Raw genomic sequence first — 24,684 nt, 5'->3', positions numbered from 1 at the left:
CTCAACTCAGTGACCTCAAGCAGGTAATCTCACCTGGCAGAGCCTTGATTTCCTTGTCTGTAAAATGGAAGTGATCATAAAACCTTCCTTACAGGTTGCCACAGAGAATAAACAGGATAATGCATGTAAAAACAGCAAACACTCTCGGAGTGCTCAGCAAGTGGTAGTTGGTTTTAATCACCGCACCTGCTTTCCTCCAAGGGCCGTTCCCATCTGCATGTCTTAAGGGAGGAAAATCTTGAGCTAGTATGCACGAAGACCAACTTCATTGTGTCTCCTTCGCTTCCACAGGCTTCCCTGCTCATCTGCGTTCCTGTGCTAATCAGAATTTCCTGACTTCTCCCTGTTTGTCTCCGTTAATGCTGCAGGAAGGGGCTCCTGGCACAGATGAGCTGAGGCGTGGGCTGTCGCGCCTGTGATTCGAATGCCTTTACTATAATCTAGCAAGTGTGTGCAGGGGGCCTCTGTCAATACTGGAGCTGTGGCCAGAATGGGCAAATACCAGCAGCCCCGGCCATCTCTGGCCCACAAATCATCTGAGGAGCTCTGGGTGGGCACCCACATTTGCCCTAACTTAAAATCATCCGATTGGCATGGTGGCTTCACAAGGAGACATCGATTCTTTGTTTAGGGCTTATTACAGGGAGTGAACCCCGGAGTGCCTCCGCTACTCCACGATTGCTACAGAAAGCTCTTTTGCTCCTATAATTCCAAGGGTGGGTTGGCCCAGCCCTGTCAGGGTCATCTGATTGGCTGTGCAGTGATCTTCCTCGATACATCCACCTCATAACCCCAGTGTGCTATGCTTGCATTTGGACTTGGGAGTCATTAGACTGGAGATCTCTGAGACTTTAGGCTAAAGGCTTATCCATGTGGGTATCCCCTCATGAGATGGGAATGATGTGAAGGCCTTGGCAAGGGTGAGACATGCTGGCTGGCACACAGTGAATCTTCGACTGACAGGCTCCCTTCTCTCCAAGCTCATGCTGCCAATGTTATGGCAAAGGAATCCAACTGCCCCTCCCACCCTTCTTTTGTCCCTGTATTCCAGTATTTGGATTTGGGAGCTCTATGTTCCATACCACAGTGGAAGCCATGTTGGTCCCTTGGCAGCTGCCCCGTTGGCCTGTGAGGACTGGTCATCAGACCAGTCCTTCTACCCTAGGAAGGCTCCTGAAGCTCTGGCAGTGAATTTGGAAGTATTTCAGTGAAATTCAACCAAGATGGGGACTGCTAATGATGAATGGGGCCAGATATTCTGGCTTTCTTCAGACGGGTCTAGGCTGGCCACTTTCTGCCAGTGTTTCTCAGACTCTACACTGGAGTTAGTTTGTAAAGTTGTGGGATTGGGAAGTTATAAGCACCCTGGGTGGTTGTCAATGTTGAGGCTGATTGACCTACAACATTCTGTTCATCCCAACCTGGTCTCTAGCAACCCCATGAAGTAAGTAGTTATACCTGTGCTAAAGACGAAGGCTAGTTATGAGACATGGAGCAGCAAGAACACAGCTGGATCAGGAAGCAGCTGTGTGTACCACTTTCCTGTCTGCCTCTCTGGAGCAAATGAGCAGAGCCTGCCGTCTAGAAGCTTGCAGTAGTCTGGGAAAGCACGTCTGCCCATGGCTCGTGTTTGTGGAGACAATGGAAGAATTAGAGCCCTCTTCACCTGAGCCACCTAACAGGGTTTTCCGAGGAAAGTGACAAGATGGAAGCCTAGAGGCCCTGAAGTAGGATATATAAGTGTAGGGAAGGTAGATTAGATGCCACTGACAAGGGAAAGGCAGTTGTGGAAAGCCTAAGAACGTTGAGTGTTGTGCTCAGGAATCCAGAAATCCCAAAACCTAGCTAAGATCCCGAGTCAGAGAGGCAGGTAGTCAGCTGCAGAACCACATACTGAGTGCTTAACATAGAAGAGATGGGGTGGGGTGGGGAGACAGGAATGATCCCCAGGCTGGTCTTGTTAGCCTGTGCTTTATGCGGTCACACAAGGCCTGTGCTCACTTTGATAATCTGCCATATTATAATTCTTAAGACTTTCCCTGTGAACTTGTGCTTTCTGTGAATTTCTGTGGGACAGTGGGGATGGAGAGCAGCAAAGGAGCTAAGCCTGGCCATAGAAGTTCCCTAATATCACCATGCCTGCATAGCACAATAAGTGAGATCAGCAAGACTCGATCAACATGATACGATCTACAATGGAGTAAGTGGTACTGTCAGCTTGTGGCCACACTCTGATTAGAACCAGAACTTGCTTCAAGCACAGCAGGAGACTGGTTTCTCGGTGATGTGAGCGACATAAGGGCTGATGCAAAAGCTGTCATGTGCTGTGTTCTTATTTCTTGTCCTTAATCAACTGCTTACTCTGAAAATGACATAAAAGGAAAGAAAGAGACAGAGCAATCATGCCCCTCCTTCCTTTCTGATCACTAAGACCGAAAATGTATAGACTATACCTGTATCAAGAAGTAAAATTAAAACAATGGAGTTAATCTAGTGCAACATTTCCATTGACTGATGAGAGCATAGGAGCTGGAGAGCTGGAGAGAGTGCCCAGTGTTTAAGAACATATAATGTTCTTCCAAACGACCAGAGTTCAGTTCCTGGCACCCACAGTCTTGTGCACATACACGTAATTAAAAATAAAATCTTTAAAAACACAGGTGCATGTACCAGCTATGAAGTATAACGCCTATCCAAGTTAGTAATTTTTTTTTTTTTTTTTTACAAGAGAGGGTTTCTCTATTTAGCCTTGGCTGCCCTGGACTCACTTTGTAGACCAGGCTTGCCGAGAACTCACAGAGAATTCACAGAGGCAGAGCCTACCTATACCTCCCTGAGTGGTGGTATTACAGGTGTGCACCACCACACCTGGCTTCCCAAGTTATAATTTTTGAAATCAATATCATATGATGTGAAATTGAACAGCAAAAGTAATGGTAATAACTAAACACTGATTTTCTTCTTTACTTGGAATGTCAGTAAATATTACACGAACAAACACCATGACAGATTTTGAAAGAAGAAACGAGAGGGGGAGAGAAGAGAGAAAAAGAGGGAGGAAGGTAGGTAGAAAGGTTAGATTTTAGCAGCAGTTTATTTTCAAGAGTGTTCATTTTGCACCTGTCACACTACCAGCCATGGCAAGACCACTATGTGCCCTCAAGGAGGACTATTATTTGTGAGAAATCTCTTGTGGAACCATCACAGAATCATCTGCTGTGAACCTCACAATGACACTGTGAGGCTGCATGGCGCTGTTATTACCAATGATGGAAGACAGGCTGAGCTGCCAGACGGTACATGGCTGACAGTTGAGTCGGGATTCAAGGACAGGCCTTTTGACTCCGGGACATGGTCACTCGTTACCATGTTGTGTTGCTAACTAAATCCAAAGTTTCAAGGTTTTGCAAAGGGGTTGTTAGCAGAAGCAATCCCAGTCCTCTGGTGTACCCTCCAGAAGGTGCAGCCCCTCCACGCTGTGATTGTCTGTTTCCTGAACTTGACCTGTATACACTATTGTGCACACACTCACTCCTCCTGCACACAGATTCCTTTGAAACAGCTGCCTTTCTATTATGGAAAACTTCAAGCCAATATCAAATAAACAGTCGCCGTCTACCCTGCCATGTTCTGTTGGTTTTTTAAATTGTAAGTAGGAAATTTTTTTCAATAAAATTTCCCATCTTAACCATTTGACCTATGCAGTGTCATGCCCTTCAGTGCATCCACAGTGGTGTGCAACCATATCCATCTTCCAGACTTCGTCATCTTCTAAATCTGAACCCCTGAACCCCTTAAACAGCTCCTCAACTGTCCCTGGCCCCTGGAAGCCAGTGTTCTATCCCTCTCTATATAGGAATCTGAGGTATTTGTCATATATAGAAACACCACATTTTGGCTCAACAGGCAATGCATCTGCTGCACAAGAGTGAGGACCTGAGTATGGGTCCCTAGCACCCTCATAAATGTAGGGCCCAGTCACACCACACCCCTGTAATCTCAGGACTGAAAGGCAGATAACAGCAGGATCTCAGATCTCGGCTGGCTAGCCAGTCTGGCTGAAATAGCAAGCTACAGGTTTGATGAAAGACAATGTCTCAGAAAGTAAGGTAAAGAGGTGCCAGCAAGATGGCCAAGCAGGTAAAGGTACTTGCCACCAAGGACCCGCATAGTGAAAGGAGAGAAGCAGCTCCTACAGATTGTCCACTAACCCATGAACACTATTGCATATACTCAATCCTCCTGCACACATACACAAATAAATGTTTTTTTAAGCTATTTCTGTGGAACAAAATATTCTCCCATTCTTATATGGTTTGTACCTTCAATCTACTTCCTGCCCTGTACCCGGTATTTTTAGGACCTGTGTTTATATTTTTTTATTCATCTTACACAGAACCTGGTTTATAAGAGCTGTTTTTTTTAATATTTGAATGTATAGATAAATCTTCTGAAAATAATTGGTTTAAAAAATTTAAACAGTTTATAAAGAGGAGAGTCCTCTTTTTGTCTTATAATCATATAGTAAAAGTAGGATTTTGATAACAATTAAATTTGTTAAGGAACAGAGGCATCAGCGGGACAAAGAAAGTTGTTTGAAGAACCTGGTGGGGGTTGCATTTTCACACCGGCACTGAATGATGCTATGTGGATGAAGCCATTATTTCTACAAGACTCAAACCTTTGGAGTCACAGGCTTCACCTGCTAACAAAGATTCTACTCATTAGTGATGGAGTTTTCGATTGATTCCATATGTCAAGAAGATAATCCAAGAGGGAAAACTTGTCTTTTTGTAAGAGTCCTTGATGGGGTTGAGCAGCTGTGTTTTACTGTCCTTGGGGTCATAGATGGAAAACTCTCTACTAATGCCATCTAAGCGCAAATGCTCACGGCCTGACTCCCTGGAATTAACGTTGCCATCAGCAGGTTGCCCTAGCGCCTAGAGTGTCACCTAAGAAGACAAAAGGTTTAATCAATCAAATAAGAGAACTAAACCAGCAATGCTTGCAATTTTCGTAAAGGAGAGAATTAACAAGACACTGTTCTGTAGTCTATTGAAGAGTGGAGCGGGGGTAGCTGTTGGACATGGCTGTGCGAAGCAGAGGGGATGAGGTCCGTGTGCTTACCCTGGTCCTATGGCAGGAGACTTCACTGAGTCCTGCTTATCAGAGGGGCTTATATCTAAAGGACTGGCATTCTGCATCCAGAAGGTTTGATGAAGAGACCCTTTGTGATGTCTGTTCTGAGACATACTTATGGGACATCTACAGGAGCCCACTTGTGAAATGTGACCATTATCAGTATCTTGGAAGGAGAATCACTCCAGGGATTGAGTCCTCCATGCTCGGCTCTGGGTGACTGTGCCATTGCCTTTTAGCAGTATTTGCTTTCATGCCTAGAAGTACTGTGTCTTGAGATCTTTTCAGAAAAAGCTCTTGTCACATTTCCCTGTAGGTTTCTCATTCATACCCATGTCCTTTTGTCAGTTTTTATGGCATAGATATGTGATCCAGGTGGATGTCACCTTCAATGAATGGATAAGAAACCCAAAATATTTATGTCTCCTGGAAGGTGAGAGTCTCTGCTCTCCTGCAGCTAAACCCTGCCTCAGGCTAGCCTCACACACAAATCCAGTTGCAAACTTTCTTGAGTTCATCACTCTAAGCAAATATGTTCCTGTTGACACTGTGTGGAGCTCCAGGTACAAGCAGACATCTAATCTGAGCAGCTCTAACACCCTCTACCCTGAACATAAGTACCGCCCACCCTGCATGGTGCCCTCAGACTTCTTTACAATCAGGCCAAGCAGAGTCTGTGTCACACCAAGGCCACAGGTCCTGTGGCAGGAACCAGAGCTGAGCTCATTCTGTGGTTGTTTAACTCACATCCCTGCACTTCTAACCAGGGCCCAGGCTCTACACTGTCCTCAGGGAATGTGGAAATGTGTTCAACAGAGACTTGTCCTTCCAGGTTCCTTATCAGAGAGAACACTGGAAGAGACCATTCTAGCACAAAGGTAATGTCTGGTAGCACCAAACAAGGATGAGTGACTGCCACATCCAGGCCTATGTCCATGGCAAAAGAAAAGAACCTTTGAAAAGAGAAAGCAAGGATAAATATGATGGACAATGTTGCATGTGACCAGAAGATGCCTTTGCAACAACAGGTGTGGAAGAATAGACACAAAAAGACCGAGGGACTGTCTGAAAGGGCTACTTGCCTGGCTATGGTTTCTCTATCCTCTTTCACACAAGAGACTTGTGCATGTCACGCACATTGTGAGGTGTACAAAATTGTGCAAACAAGTGTGTCTGCTCACAGGGAACATAGTAGAAGGAACAAAAATCCAGTTATCACATGAAAGCAGAACCTGGGGAGCCAAAATTTGAATAGGATGGTGACATGTTTGAACTTTGGCCAGAACGGATATGGACCAGAATCAATGAGATAGGACAGAGCATGAAGATGAACCCCCACATAGCAGCCTGGGCCTGGGCCAAAGTCATGGATAGTGAGCAGTGAGTGAAGGTGTGAGAAATCTCCCAGGCTGGATGAGAAGGGCATTGGAAGTCTGACCAGTCAACTGTGGATCAGTGAGGCTCTGACAACCAAGAAAGGGAGGCATTGATTTGAATGGAGCTAATGGGTCCATAACTGAGAGTGCAGACAGTGAGTTTTAGGTGCCTGATGTGGATCAAGACAACTTTAGAGGTCTAGTTAGGTTCTGGGCTGGTGATATGTGTCAGAAGTCACCAGTGTGTGTGAAATCGCCTAAAGGGAATATTGCTCTGCTGTGGCACCCACAGTGAAGAGAAAGATTTGCTGAGGGTGGGACCTACCTGGACTTGGTTTGGCAGAAAAGAAGCAATCCTTGCCAGAGAAACTGAGCAGCTGCAGCTCCTTCCTCAGGAAATAGTAGCTTACTCCTCTCACACGCAGCACAGTCTGCAGTTTCTCCCTTGCCTCAGCAACCAGGAAGCTCCAGAATAATTCTGTAACTTAAGTTGAGAAGCTGAGAAGCAGCTCATCCAGGAGCTGTTTCTAAATCATTTCGTGATGTGTGTATTTCTTAGTAGTCATTTTTCTTTTTTTTTTTTAATTTTTTTGATTTTATTTTTCTTTATTAATTACACTTTACTCACTTTGTATCCCCCCCCCCCCCGGTGTTTCCCTCCCATCCCAATCCCTCCCTTCCTCCACCCTCTGCATGCATGCCCCTCCCCAAGTCCACTGATAGGGGAGGACTTCTTTTCTTTCCTTCTGATCCTAGTCAATTAGGTCTCATCAGGTATGGCTGCATTGTCTTCTTCTGTGGCCTGGTAATGCTGCTTCCCCCTCAGGAGGAGGTAACTAAAGAGCAGGCCAATCAGTTCATGTCAGAGACAGTCCCTGTTCCTAATACAATGGAACCCACTTGGATACTGAACTGCCATGGGCTACATCTGTGCAGGGGTCTTAGGTTATCTCCATGCATAGTCCTTGGTTGGAATAGCAGTCTCAGGAAAGACCCCTGTGCTCAGATTTTTTGGTTCTGTTGCTCTCCTTGTGGAGTTCCTGTCCTCTCCAGATCTTACTGTTTCCCACTTGTTTCCTAAGATTCCCTGCACTCTGCCCAAAGGTTGCCCATAAGTCTCAGTATCTACATTGATAGTCTGCAGGGCAGAACTTTTCACAGGTCCTCTGTGTCATGCTCCTGACTTGTTCCCTCTTTTCTCCTTCTTCTGATGTCCAGCCTCTTTGCCTTTCTGGATAGGAATTGAGCATTTTAGCAAGAGTCCTCTCTCTTGATTAGTTTCTTTAGGTGTACAGATTTTAGTAGGTTTATCCTATGTCTGTATGTCTGTATGAGTGAGTATATACCATGTGCATCTTTCTGCTTCTGGGATACCTCACTCAGGATGATCTTTTCCAGATCCCACCATTTACCTGCAACTTTCATGATTTCCTTGTTTTTTATTGCTGAGTAATATTCCATTGTGTAGATATACCACAATTTGTGCATCCATTCCTCCACTGAGGGGCATCTGAGCTGTTTCCAGCTTCTGGCTATTACAAATAAGGCTGCTACAAATATGGTTGAGCAAATGTCCATATTGTGTACTTGAGAATCTTTTGGATATATGCCTAGGAGTGGTATAGCTGGATCTTGAGGAAGCGCTATTCCTAGTTGTCTGAGAAAGTGCCAGATTGCTTTCCAGAGTGGTTGTACAAGTTTACATTCCCACCAGCAGTGGAGGAGGGTTCTCCTTTCTCCACAACCTCTCCAGCATGTGTTGTCTCTTGAGTTTTTGATCTTAGCCATTCTGATGGGTGTAAGGTGAAATCTTAGGATCGTTTTGATTTGCATTTCCCTGATGGCTAATGAGGTTGAGAATTTCTTTTAAGTGTTTCTCTGCCATTCGATATTCCTCTGCAGAGAATTCTGTTTAGCTCTGTATCCCATTTTTTTTAATTGGATTACTTGATTTGTTGCTGTTTAGCTTCTTTAGTTCTTTATATATACTGGATATTAGCCCTCTGTCAGGTATAGGGTTGGTGAAGATCTTTTCCCAATCTGTAGGCTGTCGTTTGTCATTTTTCTTAATTGTTGTCTTAGGTGCTTGCATAAAGTACCTCAGATCCTTTGTAAAATTAGAGAGGGTTGAACTATATAAAAATGAATTTCCGCCTTTTTCATATTTATGGGCCATCCTTGCAACCTGAGCAGTGAGGCTGCCCAGGTGCTGAGTTAATACTGACTAAATTGAAGCTGAAGTTCCTGGAACTTATAGGAGCCAGACAGTAAATTTAACACATAACTCATTAAAACGGGATAAAAGCGGAGCTTCAATCATCTTTGTGTTTGCCACCAAGTTTGTGAAAGGCGGGGGTGCCCTTAACACCGCTCAAGATGTAAAAGTCAGATCTTTCAGAAGCAAGAATGCAAACCAAAAGTAAAAGCATGTCTGCATAGACAAGTACTGCAAATGAGTCAAAGAAAGAACAAGGCGTTCACTGCATAGGGCTTGGTTGCTTGCTTGTTTCTTTGTTTTAAAACTTGGGGCATCACTTTCTTGATTCAAAATATACTTTAAGGACAAAATCTTACTCATCAAACAGCTTCAACACAAACTTCTGCAGGTGGTAGATTATATTTTTGATCAGCCAATATTTTGTAAATTATAATTTGTTGTCAGTCAAGCTAGTTTGAGCTAGGCATGGTGGTACACACCTGTAATCCTAACATTTAGGAAACTGAAATAGGAGGCTCACAAGTTAACCCCCGCCTGAACTGCATAGCAAGACCCTGCCTCAAGAACAGTCATTTTATAAAGGAGTTTAAAACTATTGTCTGCAGTTGGTACCCGAGAAAAGGCCACCAACAGGGAAAGCAGGGTGCCACCCCCTGCCCCAGCTCTGAAAGATTCAGCTTTGCCTTAGTAGGGTCCCTTCAACATGAGGTGCTGACTGACATCAGGGCTCCACCCCTAAATAAGGAAGGAAAAGTTTGGAAATCATCACACTGGCAGGCACAGCACTAACTTACTATAGGTTGTGATTGTTGGTGATAGGGAAGGGCATGAATGGGGCCACACAGCTGATCTTGGCTGTCAGCCCTGCCAGCTACCCTCTCTGACCTGGCATGATTCTTTCTCCCTGAAACAGCTTCCTTGCCATAAGCTACAATGATTGATGATGATTACAGCTTCTGTAGTAAAGAGTAAAAGACTAGGCAGATGTGGAAACCAGCAGAAGGGAGGTTTCCTGCCTCTGACCATCATGTTCCTTCTCCATTTCCCAGGAAGAGCCCATCACCTTCAGTGAAGAAGCCTTCGTGTCCCACTACCGCTCTGGAGCCATGAGGCAGTTCCTACAGAATGCAACTCAGTTGCAGCTCTTCAAACAGGTGTCCAGCCTCCCCCAGGGCTTTTGCCAGGTCCCTAGTGGGCATTTCTGCAACTGTTCCCACTTTAGGCACTAAAAATAAGGGAAAGGGAGGGGAGGGGGCATTGTTATAAAACTGGCTTGCAGTTTTCTGAGTTCGAAACACATGACCAGCATTTTCAAGAGACTCGGGGTTTTCAAGTCTTTTCCCATCTTGAAAAGCTTGGCTGGTTTGGGGCATAAACACAGTGTCTAGTTGGATGGCTTCCTTGTCTATAGACAAGCTGTGGTGTATTTGGTTTTTCTCTTTCCAGTTTATTGATGGCCGACTAGACCTTCTCAATTCCGGTGAAGGTTTCAGCGATGTCTTTGAGGAGGAGATCAACATGGGCGAGTATGCTGGTAAAAAGCTGCCTACGGCCCTCCTGGTGCCAAAGGGCTATTTTTTTCCTCTTCAGGAGAGGTAGCAGGGAGACCAGCTTCAATCTTGGCCTTGGAAGACTTAGGGAATCCCTTATTTTATGAGAGGATACATGTAGTTTGCCCATGTGAAATATCTTGTCTCAGAGTCTGGCAGAGTGTCATGACCAACATGATTGTGAAGTAGGGGAGCTGAACTCCCCTACAGGGTCCCTGCCTCATTGCTAGCTGTGGTACCTGGGCCAAATCATTTCCCTTTTCCAGATGATGCTTTCCCACTTGTGCACTGATGACTACCTGGCAGGACAGCTGTAGTGAGGAAGTGAGTCATTAGGAAGGGTTGCGCAATACCAAAACAGTCCTTGCTGTAGGATCAGTGTTCAACACGTGATTCTGTGCAGTATGCACATCATCAAGCCAGACACAGCCGTAAGGAACCTGAGGCAAGGGATCGCTTGAGCCCAGGAGTTGGGACCATCGTGGGTAATACAGTGAGAACCTTACTCAAAGAAAGAAATGAGTAAAATGTGAGTATCATTGACTGGTGGTCTCAGGGATCATCCTCTCATTTTGCAGGGGAAGCACCTAAAGCACGGGGCAGTGTCCGTAATGAGCACCTCCTGAGTCCCAATCTGGCCATTGGTTTAGTCTTTGATGGCAGAGATTAATAGTACACATTGTTTCAGTCTTTGGAGCAGAAGAATGATACCCTTTTACTACTGAGCCTGTCTAGTCTGGGCTGTGGTGATGACTTTTGGAGCAGTACACAAGGTTACAGAAGCAGCTTCACATCTACCTGTTGATGTTTCAGGCCCAAGCAGCCCACACCACAGTTGTTAAAGCCAGTGCAGAGTCTCTGGACAGCCAGGACAGACTGTTGACAAGCATTCTCTGAACAGTGCACTCAAAGCGGAGTAAACAGTGTTGAGCACTAGCTTTGGTCCTCAGGGAAAGAGATGTATGACTGAGACAAACACAAATTAAGCCAGTGCAAGAGGAGAAGGACTGAGTTGAATGTAATTGACATAGAGCTCTGTTAACTCTCACTCTCCATTTCAAGAGCTTGATGAATGAGCAGGCTCTGAGTCAAGTTCTGACCATGGGAGAGGAATTCTGGGAGATGGGCTCTGTATGAATAAAGTCTGCTGCTGAGACCTCCTTGACCCTCAGGATGCAATGAACAGGGATCACTCCTAACATCTGTCACCAGACAAATGTATAAAGGTAGTTTGTGTGTCTACAGGGTTCCTATACTGGGTCATTCAACTCTGGAGCTTCAAAGAATATAGAAGTGACCTGAGCTAGAGAGTGTTCCAAGGGGAGAAGAAAGCTGGAGCTGAGAAGAGTGCTTCTCTAGCATGAAAAATGTCCTAGGCTCAAGCCCCAGTGCCACATAAACTTGCATTGCACCAGGAGAATCAGAAGTTCAAGGTCATCTTGGATAACATAGAGAGCTGGAGGCCAACAAGAACTATATGACACGCTTTCTCACTCCTCTCCCCTATAAAAAATTAATGGAAAGAAGAGAACAAAGCTTCCAAAAGATATGACATTTTAGCTGCCTGTTCAGTTCACTCTAACACAGATGGCAGGAAATGGTGGCAAGAGGAGGGAAACACATTTTTATATCTTAAGACTGGACATTGTTTGCTCAGGAACCCAAGGTAGCTCCTTGGTCAGGATTTCGGGCTGTGCCTATGGAATCACGGAGGGAGAGGTCGGAAGTTTGCATAGTAGGCACTGATACAAAACTCCCTAAATCACTGCCACATGTTCAGAGTGGGACACAGAGGACATCTGGCCTTCCTCTAGATTGTGAGCTTTCCAGTCCACATGAAGGCAATTTAATGACATCTTTAAATGACAACATCTCTTTCTTCTCTTTCCCTAGGTAGTGATAAACTGTACCATCAGTGGCTGTCCACAGTCCGGGTAAGTGTGCCCTGTTCAGAGACACCTGGTTTCCTCTGTAGCCTCCTGGCAGCCTCTGCTCCATGGCCACCTACAAAGCTGCCTCAAGGCACAGGACATGCCTTTCTCTCAGCTGAAGATGCTTTTGTCTTAATGCCAGGCCACCACCCTATGGAAAAGCCTAGAAGGAGACAGTCTCCCTTAATGGGGGAAATGAGGCAGGAGAGGCTCCCTCCTCTTCAGGCCAGCCAAGGCTGATAGAGTGAAGTATTGTTCTAGAACATTTTCTTTGATGGCCAGGATCATGACAACTTCATGATCACAGGGAAGCCAAAGATTTGTCTCCCTTGCTATACTGCAGTGTTTTTCATAGCGGGGGCTCCTGGGAAAATGGAAAACACAAATCTGGGAGACTTTTCTTTACTCCCTTGCTGCTACTGTGAACAATGGCTGTGAATTGGGAGCCAGGTGCTCCGGGCTCCTGTGGCCGATAAGGAGTTCCGATTTTGCTCGACTTTCTATGACTTTCTGATGAGTATATACTCAAGGCCTACTGTGTACCACAGACAGCTGGCCCCTGGGAACCTAGAGGGGGCAGGTCCTGCCCGGGGCAAACTTCCCATCTTGTTATGGAGGCAGGCACGTAAACAGGCAGCTCCAGAATAATGTGATAAGTGTTCTCTTCTGCTCCGGGCCAACCACAGTTGCTGCCAAGGCAGGTCCCATGGAAGTGGCTGCAGTTGGCCAGAGTAAGCAGCTCCCCCGTGAAAGACTGCCTTTGTTCTTGGATGGCCAAACACAGCACTTGGCACATTAGAAGCAAGCAATAAGGACCTGTTGATTGATTGATAAAGGGAGTTTCAGTACTCCAAAGGACCCTTTAAACAGTGTTCTGAGTAATTTTGGAAGGCAGCATGGAATAGATGAGTGGGTGAAATTTTCCTATTGTCCTATAACATAGAATGTTTTCTAGGTCAAATTGTGATGTTTTTCATTAAAACTCAAAATCTTTAAGGCAAGCAGTTACCAAAAGTTGTGCTGAAAGTAAAAATCAATACTTGGTGTCATCTCTTACATGACACATTTGATTAAAAGTTCTCCAGAACCATGATCCCTTGGGCCTGGCTTTCCAGGCTCTGTGCAAGCCACCCCATCTGGCCTCCCAGCCTCATTTCCACCATGGGTCAAGAACCCCTGTCCCTCCAGAGCACACTCATAGCTCTCAACTCCTTTATATTCCCTACTCCAAGAACATTGCTGTACTACTATGTCCCGCTTCAGCCGGCACTCATCCTCCATGGTTTAGGTCAAATGCTTTCTGCTCTGAGGCCCACCCAGTCTTCTGATCTCCAAACGCCCTGTATGTAAGCAGTGCAGCTGTCACCATCCATGTGCTCATTTATCCTGCTCTGCCTCTTACTCATGTGCACAAAGCCTGGTGGTCTAAAAAGAGACTCCCCCTTGACTCAGGGCCCTTATAGCCTTACAGCTTGCTACCAGGGTATGATTAAAATGGCCTGTGCACTTCCACTCACTTAGCTGCCTAAGCAGTAGAAAGCCTTCCTTCATATCTTCCTCCCATGCTCCCCACAGAAGTGACAAACCATATTGCCAGAGGGTCCTGGTTGATCAGGATCCTGTTTTCTTTACTGGCGTGGAGTCAACTAGGCAGTTCACAGTTATGAAATATGATGGAAACTATCTATGGTAACTAGAAATTCTTTAAAGAGCTCCTGGTGACCATAAGGAAACCTTTGCCTCAGATAGCCTAGATAGGGGCAGGTACTGAGCAGTATGTTGAGCTTACTGTCTCTCCTTAACTAGTTATCACGTGCCTCTTCCCCAGTTCCTGCATGTGCATGCACACATTCTCTCTCTCTCTCTCTCTCTCTCTCTCTCTCTCTCTCTCTCTCTCACACACACACACACACACACACACACACCCCAAAGTGAGTGTGCCATAGCCCTAACTGACCCCAGTAACCACCTGGGCCTGCTTCTCTTCTCACGTCACATACTCTGGAAATGTTGTCTGGCTTGATTAAAAAGAAACACTCTTTGTTGGTGCTGGCCCACTCTCCCTCCAGCCCACGTTGCTGATTGACATTTTTATTACAGAAAGGAAGTGGAGCGATTCTGAATACTGTAAAAACAAAAGCTAACCCAGCCATGAAGACTGTCTACAAATTTGTAAGTACTGGTCGCAGTATGGAAACCATGGATGGATTCTTCATGCAACCTGAATTTTGTTTATTTGTTTCTGGCTTATTTGATTTTTAGTTTGGGGGAGGTTTTTTGGTTTGGTTTGGTTTTTGTTTTTTGTTTTGTTTGCTTTTTTGAGGCAAGGTCTCACTATGTAGCTCTGGCCACCCTGGAACTCACTATGTAGACCAGGCTGGTCTTAAACTTAAAGAAATCCCCCCCCCTCCCATCTCTGTCTCCCAAGTGCTGGGATTAAAGATGTGTGTCACTATGCCTAATACAACATGACTCTCAAGTGTATCAATGCCTCAATTGCAGAAGTGACCAAAGGGTGGCCATGCTGTTTCTTAGGAGTCTCAATGTTCTGAGAATGCTTGGCATTGCTGTTTTATAACCAGGACTGTGTGCATGGTGGGGAGACCATCTCCTCACTTCCAACCTCCCTGTGGCAGGTTATATGTATGGGCACATACATTGAGTGCGGAGACCAGAGGATTGGAGGCCTCTGTTATATAGCCGTGACTATGTGCACAGTGGGGAGTCCTTCCTCAGTTCTGTCCCAAATTCTTCATCCTCTCTCTTACCACTGTCCTATAGGAAGTTCATTGTGAGACCCATGCCTACAACAGAGTGAAAACAGGAGATCCATCAGTTCCTGGTATTCCATCTCTCAAAAGCCTCAAGTATTTGTTCTTGTGCTTTTTTTTCTGCTTGCTCAGTTGACTCTGAGCCATACACATGGGGTAGTTTTGTTTTATTTTCATTTTTAATTGTGTTAGTACTTTCTGTGCCTAAACTCTAGTTTCTATACTGATGAGTGGCTACCAGCAGAGATGCACAGGTCAAAACTGACAGAAAACAGAAGCCAGGGTGTTTTCTAAACTGAAATTTAGGAAATGGCACTAGTAAAACCTGGCAATTGCTGTGTTGTTTCAACCCTCCAACCTGGAAAAGAGATTGACCATGAGGCCCTGGTGAAGCATGGTTGGGTTCTGAGTCTTGTGGCCAGTAAAGCTGCTCATCTTTTACTGGTAGCTGTCACCAGGCTGCTGAGGTAAATAATTATAGAGAGCAGAGGAAAAGCTTGGGAAGGGAAAGAAGAAAAAAAGTCTGTGCCATCAAAATGCAGAAAGTAAAATCCCTGCGGCCCCTTTGAGGGATTTTTTTTTTAACCTTTTACCTTTGTATTTGTTTTCACAGCTATTATATTTTCAACTTGATGATCCCTTTTTTCCTTCATTTTTCTAGTAATCAGAGAAGGTGATTCGTGGTGGACTGAAATCAAGCATAGACCCGGCTGGAAATAGAAAGGGAATCTTAACTTAAATTAATTTTTCATGCAGGCAAAAGATCATGCAAAAATGGGAATAAAAGAGGTGAAAAATCGCTTGAAGCAAAAGGTACTTGAAGTTCTTATTCAAAATGTATAAGCACCGTGTATGAAATGCGTGGCCACAAAAAAAGTAGGATGTGATCAATAGAGGGCTGTTTGATACAATGTTGTTAGCACACTTCAAAATGCATTACCAGCTGTCCGGGAGTTTCACACTGTTATAAATATTCACAGACGAAAAAAAAAATCGTCTTCAAATAACATTAAGACTCCTTGTGGTCTTAAACCCACAAAGGCTAGTGAGTTCAGCATTACCACTGTCTCCCACCCCACCCCACCAGGCCTAGGGTGTGCAGGTGTCCAGCAAAATTGGCTCACTCATACATATTCCCCACCACCCCAGTATCACTGTATTCCTGCAGACACCCTCTGCCCAGGTCTGGTCTTAACTTAAACACAAAAGCATTTCCAAAAAAATGACCACCCTGTTTCCAGTATACACATGGTCCCTACGCAAAACACACACAAAGAATGAGCAGGAAGGGAATGCTGTGGGTCTCCTATCCCACCCCCCACTGCACAGAGCAAGAGTAGCCTATCCTGTGTCTAAGGTACATGCAGGCAAACAGAGGCTGATTGTCCCTGTGATCCATCAGAAAACATGTATGTAGTCACTGTGGCTAAGACTTCCTCAGCCTGAGTTCCTGGGGAGTACAGCAAGGTGAGCAAAGCTTAGGGTGGGGGTGATACTATTGCAACACGATCTCTGATATTGTGATTGCCGCTCTTTGTTAAAGATGGGCAGACTAGGAACTGTCACCCCAAATCCGTAGAACAAAGCTTTGAGTGAAGAGACTGGTTGGTTCACAGGTGAAGTAATTTGCCCAAGGCCACAGTGCATGAGCCTAGCAGAAACAGGATTAGATTTCAGATCTGTTGACCTCCACTGTCAGAATGCTTCCACACTGTACCGCCCACTGCTTTCCCCAGACTTGTATTTTCTTTTGCAGAAGATGTCTAGGGTCATTTTTCCCCACACTTCTAAATGTACCACTATCTTGGCAGTTTGTTTTTGTTTTTAATTGAAATCAGTTTCAACTTTATGAAGTCAGAAAATTCCTCATTAACTTAAAATGGGTCGAAGAAATTGATTCCTTTCTTTTAATTGGAAAATGATTTGCTCTGACTAAGCATTTAAATTCCTGGCTTTAACTGACAGTAAATTCTTAACAGCTGAGGTTCTCATCCTGTGATATAACCCTGTAACACAAATCCACGCAGCCCCCGTGGTAGTATGTGCACTCCGGCAGACACTGGCAGGTGGGACTCTTCACATGGGTGTTATTTAAGTCACTAATCATACCTTTTCATCTCCTGTCCCAGTCACATAGGAATGAATTGGATGTGCCTAGGAGGTGGCTTTATCCCCCCCCCCCGGGTCTAGATTGTAGGCTATGGTTGGTTAGTATATCGCCTGAAATAAGCAAAGGCAAGGTCCTTCCTCAGGCACCAGATAAAGAAGCAGGGGCTCCTTGCTTCTGACCACGAAGCTGGAGACTGCCCTTCAAAGAGTTCCTTCCCACTATGCCGTCTTTCTACAGCAGTCAGGGAAACTCAGCTTTTTTCACACATTTATCCAAAGGTTCATTTACACAATCTAGATCGTGTTCCTTGACACACTCCACCTTTCCTTTCCTTCATAGAATCTAAAGCTGATTTCTTTTCCTCCCCTACTCTCTCCCCCACCCACGCCAGTCTTTTCAAGAATAGCTTCAGGAGATAATGTTCTATAGAGAGTGTCAGTGCATCTCAGGTGACACAAATGGTGAAGGCATTTTATAGAAATATGACTTGTCACCATTGGACTGTTGACAGATCTATTAGTGCACCCTTTTCAATTTTCACTTTTCCCCCCTTGGCTCCTACAGATTTCCACAGGCTTGATATTTTGCAGTTGTTCTTGGAGGAACTGTTTTGTAATTGAAACCCCACCACCGTTCAGTACATACAGACCCCTAGTCTCTGGTGCTCTCCAGCTCTCTTTCTCGAGCTAACTTAGGATTTGGCTTCCCCTGACCTACCTCACTGTAGTGGAATATATTTCTTTGGCTTTTTTCTTCCCCCTTCCATCTGCCCTTCCGTGCAACATGGAACCTGTCTCTATGGCTCCCCAGATTCACCTAAAACAGACATTTCAAGTTTTGTTTCTGCTATGAAATTGAGGCAGTTGCCAGCAAAGACTCAATTTTCCAATGTACTGGGGGGCCACCTGGCCTCCTCTAACTCCGCATAGCAATGGTGGCATCGCACACATAATCAAGAACCCAAACTTGCCCTTTTTGCTTTTGCCTTGGGTTTGAATTACAAATAGAGAATGTGGGGCTGACCTGTGGAGAGGTCACCATGGTGTGTGGAGGGTCCATCTCTAATATGACTGAACAGGGTTCCTTTTCCATCCCTTGTTCATCTGTGCTATATATTTTTCAAAGCCTCTGAAATAGCTTTCAGGGTATCTGTGACCATTGGCAAGTGATTGTTCGTAGATCTCACAGTGTGGCTTTATTCCATGTCTGCTCTGCTTCAGCCCCGGAACAAAAAAAGAAAGATGGAAAACATATTTCTCTGGATAAATGGAACAAAGTGGCCAAGTTCTGCTATAGCCTGGCCTCCTTTGAAGTTCAACTTGCTCAGAGTTAGGAAGAAGGAGAAATGACAGAGATCCCAGCCATGGCTTTCGAAGGGAGAAAGTGGCACTTTGCTGGGAGTATGCCCTCACCAGGCCTGACCTGCAGAAGAGCATCAACAAATTGCATTCTGCTTCCCTGGTTCAGGCTGTCTGGAAAACAGCACTTTAAATTCAGTGGCTGCACTTGCTTCCTCTTCACCTGTAGGGAGCACTAAGAACTTGACACCCCATGGTGGCCTCCTGAGTTGTAGCTCTTGTCTTCCTCCTGTGTGACCCTTCAGAAAGGAGTTGCCCCACCCTTCCCTGCAACTTTGTTTTGCTTTTTAAAAATGACATTTTGAAGGTCATTTTTTCCCATTTACCAACAGATTGCATGTTTATTGGGAAATTTAGCAAATCAAAGATCTGTGTGCCCTTAAAGAATCCCTGATTTTTTTTCTTTAATATCAAAATGGTTTAACCAAATGGGCTCATTTTGTAGCCATTTGGAAAGTTTCTAAATCACTGTTCTTTAAAAGACAAGTTGAGCTTGATTAGTGTCTGTGATTGAAAGGAGCAAATTCACAGTTGGCTTGACTTTCTAGCCAAACACTTGCAATCACAGTGAAGGGCCTGAGCAAGCATGTGGGGGGCAGGAAAAGCAGGTAGACTCTTACAGAACAGACATTTTCACACTGTATCACACAACTGTCAGCTCCCTGTCTATAGACACCTTAAAATATGCTGCAGCCTCAATCACTGAGACTCCAATTTTGGCTACTAGTCTGATATCAATATTCATATTTTAATTTACATTTGCTGTTGTGGGGAGTAGGCTGGGAAAAGACAGGTACAACATAAATCTCAAAGTGGAAATAGGTTTTCTCAGAGGAAATCAGAAGGCGCTGGCCTTGGCACACACGCCTTCAGTGCCCTCTCATGGGGATGTGGCTTCTGAGGCCAACCAGAAGATTTAGTCTGGTTGTGTAGGATATTAGCTTTGTGGCCCTGGTGGAGTTACCAGCCCTGTCTATTTTCCTCATCCATAAACTAAGGACCCAGAAGCAAAGTGTTTTAACAGTAGTACTTAGTTGCAACTCCATAAATGAGAGCACATCCTCTCCATTTTTTTGGCCTCATACCTAGAACAGTCTGCCCAAATGCCATGGGACTGCCTCCCTTTAGGTTGCTCACACAGCCACAAGAGGAATCTTTCCACAACATGGCTCTAATACAGCTGTATTTTTTTGTTGTTGTTGTTGAAACCACCCTGTTCTTGCCAACCTCAGCCTGCCCAGCACAGAGAGGGGTACTTTAGCCATTCTGTGAGTGCTGGGCCAAACTCCAGTTGTAAATGCCTGGCCTGGCCCTGCTTCTCTGCCTCAGAAAGCCTGTTCCCAGCTTCTCCAAAGGCCATGATATCCCACTCTGTTCCCCAGGCTCACCAGGCCCTGGCTTCATGCCCCTGCCTATCACAGATCCTCATCCAAGAAGGAAGATCATATGCTATGCCCGTCTTCTCCACAGTGGTAGAGGTTACCTGTCTGGATTTTTTTATCCAAGGAAGTGCTCTGGGAAGGTGACAGGAATAGAGTTCTCCTCTGTCCACTTTGCTCTGCCTAGGGTTGGGGCTTGGTGGTGCTCTCCTTGATCTTAGCCTTATGGCTCGTGGGAAGAATTTACTACCCTCTGGTGACCTCTTAAGTTGTAGCTCTGTCTTCCTCCTATGTGACCCTTCAGGAAGGAGTTGGCCCACCCATCCTTGCAGGCCCTTGTTTTGTTTTTTAAAAATGACATATAGAAGGTCAAGGTGTTTTGTTTTGTTTTGTTTTTTCCTGTAAGCCAACAAATTGCATGCTTATTGGGAAATTTAGCAAATCAAAGAAGAAAAATAATGTCCCTTTTCATCTGCATTTTTATATGGAATGCCCTGAACATGTCCCAGCCTTCTAAAAGTGTAATCCAGGAAGTGCTCTGGGAAGGTGGCAGAACAGAATTCTCTTCTGCCCCCTTTGCCCTGCCTAAGGTTGAGGCTTGGTGATACTCTCCTTGCTCTTAACCTTATGGCTCCTGGGAAGAATTTGCACATTTCTTCCATGTGTCCTTGTTTTAAATAGCTCATACATTTTATTGGATTGCATATATACATGCATACAACATAAATACACACACATATATATACATAGATGCTACACATACACACATGCACACACACACACACACCTCAATCAGTTTTATTGTTGAACACTTATGTCACTTCTAGGTTCCTTCATTTGAAAACATTTCTGGAATTGGAATTAGTGGGCCACAGGACATTCACATGTTGTAGTATTTTTATGTAAACTTTCAGTTTGCCTTCCTACCAAGAGGGTGTCAGGGTACCATATCTCAATCCCTTAGCTAATGGGTCAGTTAGTTCTTAGTCTACAGTGTCTTCATTCAAAGAATACAGACTTGCTCTTTTGGCTCCTACTCATGCAATATGTCTTCTGGTAGGTAGAAAAGAAAATATTCACTGTTCTCATTGCTCTCTTGACCTGAGCTGCTCCTCCTCTACTCCCTATGACATCCTAGAAGAAAGCAGTTGTCCTTCCCCAAATGGAGGAAATAGTGAAGAAGCTAAATACTCAGTGGGGGAGCCACAAGAAAGTACAGAAACGATGGGGTCTCTAGATGTGCTAACTAAACAAAAGGTGGCTCTTAGATATCCAGGCACATTTACCTTCCAAATGTTTAGTTCAGCCTAACAGAGATTTATGGGAGAGCTGTGCGAGACTCAAGAAAACCCAGATCCCAAGGAACTCACAGTCTGGAGAACTTCACAGTAAATAGCATAGAGCATAGCAGCCTGTGACCAGTTTAGCAAGAAAAGCTTCTAAAAAGAAAGAAGTCATTTCTGATGGCACGGTATAGCATGTACCCCCTCAGGTCATGATATCTCTACTTGGGCCTTTTTTTTTTTTTTTACAATTTATTCACTTTATATCCCAGCCATAGCCCCCTCCCTCGTTCCCTCCCAATCCCACCCCATCCCTTCTCCTCCCCTGATCCACTTTCATCTGACCCTAGCCTATCAGGTCTCATCAGGACTGGTTGCATAGTCTTCCTCTGTGGCCTGGTAAGGCTGCTTCCACCCACCCACCCACCCCCGCCTCAGGGGGAGATGATCAAAAAGCTGGCCAAAGAGTTCATGTCAGAGAGTCACTGTTGCCTTTTCAAGGGAACCCACTTGGATACTGAGCTGTCATGGGCTACATCTGTGCAGGGGTTCTAGGTTATCTCCATGAATGGTCCTTGGTTGGAGTATCAGTCTCAGAAAAGATCCCTGTGCCCAGATATTTAGGTTGTTGCTCTCCTTGTGGAGCTCCTATCCCCTCCAGGTCTTTCTATCTCTTCCTTCTTTAATAAGATTTCCTGCACTCTGCCCAGAGTTTGGTTATGAGTCTCAGCATCTGCTTTAATACCCTGCTGGGTAAAGTCTTTCAGAGGCCCTCTGTGGTAGGCTCCTGTCCTGTTCCATTTCTCCCTCTTCCAGTGTCTATCCCTTTGGCCCTTCTGAGTGAGGATTGATCATCTTAGCCAGAGTCCTTCTTGCTTAGCTTCTTAAGGTGTACAGATTTTAGTATACTTCTCCTATATTATATATCTAATATCCACTTATAAGTGAGTATATACCATCTGTGTCTTTCTGCTTCTGGGATACCTCACTCAGGATGATCTTTTCTAGTTCCCACCATTTGCCTGCAAATTTCATGACTTCCTTGTTTTTAATTGCTAAGTAGTATTCCATTGTGTAAATGTACCACAATTTCTGTATCCATTCCTCAAATGAGGGGCATCTGGGTTGTCACTTGGGTTTTTGTTAGAAGTTGATAAGACTTACATGTCTTGAGTGTTTATTTTAGGCTCCTTCACTTTGTAGCTCTGTGGTCTTGAATCCTATTGTCTCATCTATAAAGAAAAGATAATACTATTTCATGATCATCATGAGAACTAAGTTTGAGGATGGAAAGCAGGAGTCTGGAAAAGTAACCACCAAGGTTAGGTGCTCCCACACAGGGAAGCATTGTGTCCAGGGAAAAGTGGCAGATCTGCTGTTCAGTTGGCATAATTCTAGACCCTCTCAAAGCCTCCTGATACCTTATCTTATTTAAGCCATCCCCCACAGACCTTTGCCAAACAACTGGGACTCTCCCTATTGTAAAAACAAAAAAACCATTGCAGAGAGTAAATTAATCTGAAAGATCAGGCAGCTAGTTGATGGACCAGATAAAGCTCGAAGACACCAGTTTTTACTTAAAGCTTAAACTAAGATACTTTCCCCAAAAACCATGTTTTCTTTCTTAAAAATTATTTGTTACCTAGTTAATATGTTTGTCTACCATGTCACCTTATAGCACCATTTTTTTTTTAGCCAAACATACACACACACAGGCACACACAGTAGTGGGGGGTGGGCTTATTTTCCTGGACCAAAACTGAATTTGTTATGGTCGCCCCGTGTTAATCCTCTAGATGCACCCACACACACCCGAAACGGCCCTTTTGCCCTTTTGTTGCTCTCTGACACAGAAGGAGCCCCTCCCCTGCTTTGTTCCATTTGACCCAGGCACCTTAGGGCAGCCTCTTTCCAAACAATCCATTTCTAATTGGCTGTCAGCAGCCCCTTTTATCACTGAGCCTTAGCTTAGCTGAGACTGGCCAATCCAATGTGGGCCACATGACCCAAGCCCTGTTTGTAAGGCCAAAAGGTCATCACCTTCCTGTATCATTGACCAAGCAGAGACTCTTCTGGGCTGGCTTGCACAGCAGCTGATTTTTAGGAAAGGAAGCCAGGAAGTAGGCAGTTAGATGTATGATACTGCATACACTCGCACACATACACTCACACACATATATGCATGCATGTGTGAAAGCTATCTGTTTCGTTCCAATAGTTTATTAGGTAGTGAATGATGAACTAGGCACTTATGTTACATTACCTATCTTCTTTCCTCCCTAGCTCCCATGTTCCCAGGTACAGTTAGGGAAACTGAGGCTCAGAGATCTTAACTTTGCCTCCTCCTTAATACATAATTACTTTCTGCGTAACCACTTTCCCTCTGTCTCATGTTCTGTTGAGAAAGTGGCTAATGATCAGAAGTCTCTTAACTGCAGAATTTGAGGAATATCCTGTTGACCAAAATGTACAATTGTTTTTACAATGGAAAGAATTGGATCTTATGTTATTTAATTCAGGCTGTGAGATTTTTGTGGTGAAAAAAAAAAAATGATTACTTAAATGTTATTTGTTCTCTGACTTGTCCTGAGTAACTTACTTGACCTCAATAAAACATCTAATGCTTATGGCAGAAGGGGAACACATCCATGTTTTGATAGCCCATGCCAGTGCTCAGCTGGCAACCACAGCCAAAGAAGCCATGACCTACCCTTTGCACATGGGGAGTTTTCTTAACTTCATTCACCAGACATACAAATAAAATGTAAATGTTTAGGTTTAAAAATATTTTTTTTTGGTCCTGTAGATACTGTACAGGTCAGGGAGTCCCTTAGGCCCTTCCAAAACCACAATTTGAAGAGGAGAGGGCCAGGACTGTGATCAGTAAGCAGACAGAAAAAAAGGCCACACTGGAAAATAATCAAAGTAATGCAAATTAAAACAACAATGAGGTCTAATTTTTCACCTATTAAATTAGCAATACATTTTTAAAATGATAAGGCTAACAAGTACTGTGAAACTGATAACACACCCACTGTGGGTAGTTGGTGTAAATTGGAAAGCAATTTGGTAAAATGAATAAAAAGCCTTAAAAAGTGTTTATGTTTGACCTCATGTTTTCGTTCCTGGGGATTTCCACAAAAGCAGTAATACAAAAGGAAAGAAAAATGTGACATTTATTGCTAGCATTTTGAAAGGAAAAATTAAAAAAAAAAAAAAACAAGCACCCAATAGTGATGGGATGAATTATTAAATCATTTGGTGTCTGTTCAATGAAAATATTATGCATCCATTAAAATTATTATTATAATAACTATGTAGCACCATGGTAATGCTTATATTGGAGAAAAACAGGATATAAAATTATGCATGAGCTGTGATTACAAGTAATTTTAAATGTCTGCATACAGACAAAGTGAACATGTGAAAATGAAAGTAGCCATAGAAGAATATAGAATGAAATCATTTTTTCACCGCTGTAAATTATTATGTTTACAGTTGCATGTGGATGATTTTAGCTTCTTTGATGCATCAGTGTCAGAAGGCCAAGTTGGCTTCTGTTTTCTGCA

The 24,684-nt window shown here is 44.2% G+C and overlaps 1 protein-coding gene across 15 annotated transcripts in view; it reads left to right on the top strand.

The window, feature by feature from the left end:
• Positions 1–24,684, top strand: part of Dennd1a (DENN domain containing 1A) — a 477,089-nt gene that overhangs the window by 404,893 nt on the left and 47,512 nt on the right. For all 15 annotated transcript variants that reach the window (XM_060390076.1, XM_021633350.2, XM_021633349.2 and 12 more), the window contains 5 exons: positions 9,783–9,887; positions 10,180–10,267; positions 12,177–12,217; positions 14,315–14,386; positions 15,742–15,798. In XM_060390076.1, the coding sequence (XP_060246059.1) occupies positions 9,783–9,887; positions 10,180–10,267; positions 12,177–12,217; positions 14,315–14,386; positions 15,742–15,798 (363 nt within the window). The remainder of the gene's footprint in view (positions 1–9,782; positions 9,888–10,179; positions 10,268–12,176; positions 12,218–14,314; positions 14,387–15,741; positions 15,799–24,684) is intronic.

This window comes from Meriones unguiculatus, chromosome 8, assembly GCF_030254825.1.
Source record: "Meriones unguiculatus strain TT.TT164.6M chromosome 8, Bangor_MerUng_6.1, whole genome shotgun sequence".
Classification (NCBI taxonomy): domain Eukaryota; kingdom Metazoa; phylum Chordata; class Mammalia; order Rodentia; family Muridae; genus Meriones; species Meriones unguiculatus.
This window is presented reverse-complemented; position numbering and strand designations above follow the sequence as displayed.